Source organism: Diabrotica undecimpunctata, chromosome 5 (genome assembly GCF_040954645.1).
Source record: "Diabrotica undecimpunctata isolate CICGRU chromosome 5, icDiaUnde3, whole genome shotgun sequence".
In the NCBI taxonomy this organism is placed as follows: Eukaryota; Metazoa; Arthropoda; class Insecta; order Coleoptera; family Chrysomelidae; genus Diabrotica; species Diabrotica undecimpunctata.
Window position 1 is genome coordinate 71,256,465 of NC_092807.1, and position 8,972 is coordinate 71,265,436.

The following is an 8,972-nucleotide window of genomic DNA, read 5'->3' on the forward strand; positions in this document are numbered from 1 at the left end:
TGCGATTGAAAGTAGGGGACGAAAAATAAATATATATGTGCCTGACGCCTGGTACACAGTGGCAAAAACAGCCAAAGTAAATCACCCTCTACACGTCGTTAAGGAATTAGATTACAGTCATTTTATAGATTTTAAAACTTACAGCGAAAAATGAATTATTAACAAAACAAAGACAGTCGATGGCGATGTTATGAAGTGGCTAAATATCAAATGGCTGCAATATAGAAAAGAACACCTTGATATAATCTTCTATAAAACACAACTTAGTCAGGTAGACTTCAAACAATTGTGCATTCGTTGAAACACTCGAGTTGACAACAATGTTTTCAGTGAGGTTCCAAAACTTTATCCTTCTGCTTTAAGAATAGAGCCTAAGAAACTAAAAGATTTACAAGATCTTTGTAGGTCAAGTACTATCCCAGCCACCTACCATGATTACTACCTCCGATTTTTAAAACCAATAGAGAGAATCGCTGCAGACGATTCAGAATCCAAGTAGCGATAAAATAATAAGATTTCTGTATATTCACTGTTAAATAATATTCAATGTTAAAGACTAAAAACGAAATTAAATTTATTATACTTTTGTGTTATTTTTGTATCCAAAATTAAACATTTTAAGCATAATATCACCTTGTATTATTTCGTAGACTTAGATCTTTTTACACAACAAAAAACCAGTATGACTCGTGAAAAGTTATCTAGTGGTGAATGGAGCTAAGTGAATGAAACCCTTCTACCCTCTTATAAATCAAGGTTTTATTAGTGTTTGGTTCAGTACAAAGTAGGTAACAATTTGTTTGATAAATCCTAAAAAAATTTTAAGAATAGTTCAATGAGCAGGAAAGTTATAAGCTAAAATGTATTTTTTCCTGGACATGGTAATCTAAAATGCTCATTATCTCGAAACTGACTTTTGTTGGTTAGCTCTCTTCACATCCACGGCGACGACATCTAGATAAAATATTAAAGTCAACAACTATAATTTCGAAAGTATGGAACACTTTAAATATCTTAGATTAATCATCACGGTTAATAATAATGTCACTAAAGAAATACAAAGCATAATTCACTTCAGACCTATTTTAAAACATGAATGTTTTTTAAAACAATAAGACCGAACATATTATATTATGTAATAATTGTAATAGATATGTTGGCTAGAATCAAATTACCATAAAGTCACCGAAATATTTTATCTGAGTAATGACTCACTACTGATTGCTACGTTACGTTATACGATACATTTATAGTTAAAAGCGAAATTATTAGGTGTTATGCCATGTATAATAATATGTGTATTTATAAAGTATTATAGTAAGATATTAAATTTCCTACATTTAAAAATCGAAATATTGAAATTAGACAGTAAAAAATTATAATTTTAAGATTGATTTATAAATTATTATAATTTAAATTTTACTACTTTGTGAAACAAATATTGTACATCAAAAAACGTAGCAATCGAAACATCGGAACGTACATTTATATATTAAATTTTTCAGTGTCAATGCATTAAAAAAATACTAATAAATAAAAATGGACACTTGCATTTTCCAAGCTTATAACAGACACTAACTTAAGTTTAAAAATAATTAAAGCAAGTAATATAAATTACCAACATAAAATATTTAACTACATTAACCAAGTATTTGTGAAATTTCGGGATGACTAAATTGATTGATATTTAAATAAATTTGAAGTTCCCAAACGTACCTGCTGTAAAATTTAAAAATCTACGACTAATCAAATTATTGGCAACATCGGAGGAGTTGAGTTGTGTACGCAAAGAAATGTATACGGATCCCAAAAGTGTTTCAACCTATTACGGAGTCCACTTAATCCGACGTGTTGGTCGGAGTCCACATACAGCGCTCCCCAGATAATAATATACACGGTGTATATTCGCCTGGAGTTAGTATAATACCGTTTTAGTACGGGGCCCACGTTAACCGCTAGATCTATATATATATATATATATATATATATATATATATATATATATATATATATATATATATATATATATATATATATATATGTGTGGAGATGTGATGTTTCGTCCAAACATAAGAAAGGGAACCAAGCGTTTTGTTGGTTTCGTATTAAGACGTCGATTCTAAATAATCTCGGTCGAAGTAAGGATGATTTCCGGTAATAAAGAAAGTATTGAATCTGCTACCAGTCAATTTTATTGATCACAACTATTCCAACAAATGCGATTTTATATAATAATTATCAACGAAAGCCGACCATAAATGCTTCTTGCTATGTCGTTGATCGCGAACAGATGTGAATATATCCCGTTTAAGATTCTAAGTACACTATTTCCGCGTGAAAATCAAAGAGAGAAACATTTTTATATTATCGAACCACTACGACTGAAGGCCGATACTTGAATATATTTTTGTGTTACTGCATCGTCGCCAAAACATCAAGTCAGGGACCACAACCCGTTAAATCACCGGTTTAACAACTCCTAGAACTTGTTTAATACAATGTACGACTTAACGTTCAGGTAGTCTCTGAGAGAAAAAGGTTTTATTTTTTGAACAAAGAATAGATTTTTAATTCCACTAAACATTCGGAGAACTGATATAAAGAGAATTGACAAACTGACTTTCCTGTAAATTATCTTACTTTGTAAATAAATACTTTTATGTTAAAGAGATTTGAACATAAGCTCGCCCGCGCGAATTGCGGATAGTTATAATAGATATGTACCTATGTAAAATGGGTAAATAATATTGAAAGCGTAATAGAAAGAAAAGCGCGAAAGAAAATATACCTAATCAAATTGTGGTAAGAGATATAATTTAGTTATTGGTCGAACAGCCTCTCCCGTAGCAGTTCTAATTTTAACTGCGCGGACATGATTATCTGACCCCGGAAAAAGTTCCAGGACTCTCGCGGTAGGCCATTTTAGAGGGGGACAGTTATCAGTTCTTAATAAGACTAAATCATTTATCTTAATATTTTGACTTACTTTGGACCACTTTGGTCGACTATGCAGTTGGCTAAGATATTCAACAGACCATCGTTTCCAAAACGACTGTTGAATCTGTGAACATCTTTGAAGGAAGTTAAGCCTATTAATTGGTAAGTGTAGTAATGTTTTTTCAGGGTAAGAGGTAAGGCTACTGCCTATTAGAAAGTGTCCGGGTGTAAGGCATTGTAGATCAGAGGGATCATTCGACAAGGGGCAAATAGGGCGTGAGTTTAAAATTGCCTCGATCTGCGAGAGAATTGTACTGAATTCTTCAAACACTAAATAAGCATTCCCTATCATTCGACGAATGTGATATTTGGCACTTTTAATTGCTGCTTCCCATATACCTCCCCAATGGGGACTATGAGGTGGAATAAACTTCCATTCTATGAAATTTTGTGCAGCGAAATTTTGCATGTCATTTGAAAAACTAGGGGATTTAAAAAATTCGCGCAAATCCTTAAGTTCATTTTTTGAACCAGCGAAATTGGTTGCGTTGTCACTATATATGAGAGAGGGAAGACCTCTTCGGGCAATGAATCTTTTTAGACATAATAAAAATGAATCAGTAGAGAGTGATGACACTAATTCTATGTGAACGGCCTTTGTGGCTAGACAGACGAAAATAGATATGTAACATTTTTGCATTGGAGCCTTTCTTAACTTAGAGGATTTAATAAGAAATGGCCCACCGAAATCGCAGCCCACATTTTGAAAAGGGCGAGAAGGAGTAATTCTAACCTGAGGTAAATTTCCCATGATTTGTTCCATAGGTTTAGCGCGAAATCTAAAACATACGTGACAATTTTTTACAATTTTTTTTAGTGTTCGAAGTCCGTTTAAAGGCCAATAATTAAGTCTGACGTTGGACAATGTCGTTTGCGGTCCGGCGTGGCCTAGACGACAATGTTCATGAGTTAGTAATAAATTGATAATGTGAGAGTTAGATGGTAACAATATTGGATGTTTTTGTTCATAGGGGATATTAGCGTTTTTTAGGCGTCCACCGACGCAGAGAAGTCCGTCTGCATTCAAAAAAGGGTTCAGGGTAATTAAGGACTTATTTGATGTAATTCCTTGGGTTTTTATTTCCAAGATTTCTTTAGAGAATTTTAGGGATTGTATAGCCTTAAATATTGATATAGAGGCGGATCGCAATTCGTCCGGAGATAAAATACCAAGTTTTTTATCAGATGAGTTTCTTGCATTAAACGAGAACCTGTATATGTAGGCAGTGGTGCGTAATAATTTAGAGTAAGAGGAAAACCTTGAAAATAGATTATTGATAAATTCATCTTGCGTTGAGATTTTTGAACTGATTATAAGGGATGATACCTTTTCGTCCGGTAATAATACTTGGGTAGAGTTCGGGTTAAATGTCGTTAGGTTTAAGTCCGTTTTAAGTAGAAATTCAGGGCCTTTCCACCACATCCGGGAATTTAGAAATTCAGTAGCGGTCAAGCCGCGAGATAGACAATCTGCTGCATTTTCATGAGAACGAACGTGTCTCCAAGAAAAATTTGATGTTAGGTCTTGAATTTGAGTTACTCTATTTGCTACATAAGTGTTCCAGCGCGAGGCAGAAGAGTTTATCCAACATAACGCGATTTGTGAATCTGTCCACAAATTAATGGAGGAGAAGTGCAAGCGATTTGCAAAGGTGGAATTTATTTTTTTAGTTAACCTTGACAGTAGTAACATGGCTGATAGCTCCAATCTAGGAATGGATACCGTTTTTAAGGGAGCTAGGCGAGATTTGGATGCGATTAGAGTACAACTGATAGTATCATCAGCGTAAATTGTGCGAAAATATAAAACAGCGGCCTGAGCCTTACTTGAGGCATCGGCAAATCCGTGTATTTCAATTTTAGAGATTTGCCTGCTGTTAAAAAGATTACGGGGTACTTTAAGAGACTCCAGGAGAGTGAGATCGTTAATAAATCTTTTCCATTCTTTAGCAAGAGTTTCAGGGAGTGGATCGTCCCAATTTAATTTATTGAGCCAAAGTTTTTGAATAAATACCTTTCCAGTGACAGTGAATGATCCCAAGAGACCTATGGGGTCAAATATTTTGGCGAGTGCTGAGAGGGCGTTTCTTTTTGTGAAGCTATTATCAGCAGCGGGAGGACTTGGAATTGAAATCGTAAAATAGTCATCTAAGGGGTGCCACGAGAGACCTAAGACCTTATTGGTATTTAAGTTGTTTGAGGTTATTTCATAATTAGACTGAGATGACCGAATATATTTGGCAGAAAATTCAGCCGAGTTAGAAACCCATTTGTGAAGTGTGATACTGTGACCGTTTAAGATGGAATTTAGTTCATGATATGCAGCTTCTAATTCGGCTAGAGTGTTGGTTCCGTATAAAATATCATCGACATATGTCTGATTTAACAGTGCATCAGAACCAAGGGGGTGTTTTGTGGTATTTAAAGTAGCTATCTCTTTTAAACAGCGAGTGGCTAGAAAACTGGAGCACGTTACGCCATAGGTTACAGACGTTAGCTCAATACACTTTAAGGGTTCGTGTGGGCTATCTCTCCAAAGGATGTTTTGTAAAAAAGTCTGATTGGGATTGACATTAATTTGCCGATACATCTTTTCGATGTCGGCGATGAAAACAAATTTAAATTGCCGAAACCGACAAAGGATATCAAAGAGATCTGGCTGTGTTTGAAAGCCGGTAAGAAGTATCTGGTTTAAAGAGTATCCAGAAGTGGTTTTTGCACTTCCGTCGAACACTACGCGCAATTTGGTGGTTGCTGAATCCTTTAATACGCAGTGATGGGGTAGAAAATATTTGTTTTCATCTAGCGAGTTGTGGTATGTAAGAGGAACATATTTACCGTGATTTAGGGAGATGTATTGATCTATAAAAAGTTTGTATGCATTATATAAATTGGAGTCATTTTTAAATCTCTTTTCAAGTGATTCGAAACGTTTTTTTGTAATTTGGAATGATTCACCAAGCTTGAGGTGCTCAGATGGAGATTTTTGAGGTAGATTTACTTGAAGTCGACCATTTTCGAGAATTTTGAGGTGATTAATGAAATTTGATTCGGCTAATTGGTCATCGGGGGACAATATTTTTTCGCCGGGGCAATCTTCAGTTTCCCAAAATTTAGAAACAAGGGCTTCAAGGTTTGAGTCTGAAGAGTGGGTATTTTGAGTTTGCACGAATAGAGAGACATCATTTTTAGACTGAGCGTAGTTTGGAACATTGCCAGCGATTACCCAGCCAAAAATTGTATTGAAAAGAGTAGGGAGATTATGTCCTAACTTTACGAGACCTGGTTGAAGAATGTCATAATAATAATCTGCTCCTATCAAAAGGTCAATATTTGATTTTTGATAAAAATGCTTGTCAGCAAGAGTGAAACCCTTGGGTATATTGAGCTTATTGGGTTGAATATGAAATTGAGGTAACTGACAAGTTATTTTTGGGATAACTGCACAATTCAAGTTAAGATGCTGAGATTTTAAATTAGGAGAATGAACATTAATATTTGCCATTAAGTTCGAGGTGAAAGAGCCTTGTGAAATGCCAGAAATTTGTAATTCCCTGTGATAAATTTTGCAATTGATTTTACTTAGCAACTCTTGAGAACAGAACGTTTTTTGGCTTCCAGAGTCTAGGACTGCCTTAATTAGTAAGGGCATTCCTGATTTGTCGATCAAATTAACTTGAACAGTGGATAAGAGAACTGAAGAGTATGTAAAGGACTTATTTGTAGCACTCAAAGCAACGCTGGAGTCGTTTCCATTGTCTGGAAAATTGTTAGAAGTAGAAGGTTGGACATTATTAGTCCGAAGCGGTTCCGTGGAGTGCGTGGTATTTTTATGTTGATATGAGAGACTAGGAGAATTGGTGTTTTGTGAGGTTGTTGGACTGGCATCATTTGGTTGACGAAAAGAGTTATGTTTAGTTCTATTATCATACGAAGGGTTTTGTGTTGAATGGTTAAATCGTGAATGATTTCCATTTATATTAGAACGATAATTTTCGGAATGCGGAGAATGGGAAGAGCCAGAATAATTGGTATTTTGCGCATAGGAGTTTTGATGCAGTAGAGTGTGGTGTTTTTTGGAACAGATTGAGCAAGTTCGTGAAGGACAATCAGCATGGGTGTGTTTTGTACCCAAACAGTTAGAACACATGTGATTAGCCTTAAGAAAGTTATATTTTTCAGAGTGTGGCAGAGAGGAAAATTTTCTGCATTTATATATTTTGTGAGCTGAATCATTGCAGTAATTACATTTACTATAAACGCGAGATGGGAGTGTAGCAGAGGCGTTGAGGTGGAGAGAGGTAGCATTATATTTGCCGTGTGATTTTTCTCTTTTTGAGTCAGAGGTATATGTTAGGTCTGCGAGAATGTTGCACCGTTCATTCAATATTTCAAAAAGTTCGACAATCGAGGGAGTGTTGTCGCGATCCCTTCTTTCGCCATAATACCGTTTAGTGGCAAAATCAAGTTTCCTAATTATAATATTTATTAAGAGATAATCCCACGATTCGATCGGAACATGCAGAATTTTTAAGGAGTCAATATGTCTTTTCAAATCATTTACGAATTCATTTAATGAATGATAATTGCTCTTTGAAAGTGTAGGGAAATCTATTATAGCGTTAATATGCGAATTTATTATCGCGAGATTATTATCATATTTTTTTTCTAAAATAGTTATTGCGAGATCAAAATTTTCGTGAGTAACTTCAAGTGAGTCAATTAAAGTTAAGGGTTCACCTTTAAGAGAAGATTTTAAATATATTAATTTTTGTGCTTTTGTGATACTATTGTTATCCTTTACTAGAGAAGAAAATAATTGGTAAAAAGAGAGCCATTTACTGTATTCACCATTGAAATTGGGGACGGAAATGGGTGGTAACCTTACATTTGAATTACTAGCGGGTTCCTGTGATTGAGAATGTGATGGGGAAGAAGATGAGTTACTGAGCGTTAATTGAGATAATTTTCCGTCAATTCGTGACATAGCAGAGAAGTATTTATCCTCGATTTCTTCCCTATTTTCGGTATGCAAGTCGACCGCATCAATAGATTCTATTTTATTGCAAATATCATTGTAATTATTAAAGGTATTAACTAAATGTGCTTTTCGGTGATCTAATTCAAAGGTGTTAGTTTGAATATCAAGGGAGTTATTGATCCAATTTAAAATTCTAGTGATTGTAGACTTGCATGTGCCACGCTCTCTTTTCAATAGATCCATGTCAATTAATATAAATTAAAATATGTGATAATAAAACGAAAACAAAACTGAGACAACACCAGTGTACAGTGTAGAGATAGAAAGATATGTTTGTTATTAAAAAGAAAAAAGATCGTGGCTGAAAATTGAAATTGTACTATACTATAAAAAATGTGTAAAAATTCAAATTCAAAGTTATATAAATGTGTAAAAAATCGTGAAATATCTGTAAATGAATGCGATAAGTAAATTTTAATTAGTCATAAATATAGTAGGATACGACTTTGATAAACACATTCAAAATCGCGTATTATGCGTAAATTATAGTAAGTAAGAAAGTATTACTTAAAACGAGAACGAGTATGAAAATTATAGTGAGTGATAATATATAAAATACAAATAAACACTGTGAGAATTGTTTATAGAAATTGTATCGAGTTAGAGTCACTGAGTAACGCGAAAATAAATAAAGTTTATAAGTCCACCGTTGTTGTAAACGGTGTTACCTGTTGGAGAGGGTCGTTTTGAAGACGACTCACGGGTTTGGAGCAGCGTCTTCGTAAATCTCGATGTGGGTGATGGAGTCAGAACTCTTTAACTGGAAATCCTTGCTTCTGTAGTGTTGTAGAGGACGTTTGCTGTCCCACCAGGGGTACCAAATTATGTGTGGAGATGTGATGTTTCGTCCAAACATAAGAAAGGGAACCAAGCGTTTTGTTGGTTTCGTATTAAGACGTCGATTCTAAATAATCTCGGTCGAAGTAAGGATGAT

The 8,972-nt window shown here is 34.6% G+C and overlaps 1 protein-coding gene across 1 annotated transcript; it reads right to left on the bottom strand.

Moving 5' to 3' along the window:
• Positions 1–2,788: 2,788 nt before the first annotated feature.
• On the bottom strand, positions 2,789–8,221 carry LOC140442251 (uncharacterized). Its single transcript, XM_072533327.1, has one exon. It carries the CDS (start codon positions 8,219–8,221, stop codon positions 2,789–2,791), a length of 5,433 nt encoding a protein of 1,810 aa, XP_072389428.1.
• Positions 8,222–8,972: the final 751 nt, after the last annotated feature.

Excerpts from the sequence above, each read along its gene's own strand:
- LOC140442251 (XM_072533327.1), bottom strand. The coding sequence starts at position 8,221 with ATGGATCTATTGAAAAGAGAGCGTGGCACATGCAAGTCTACAATCACT.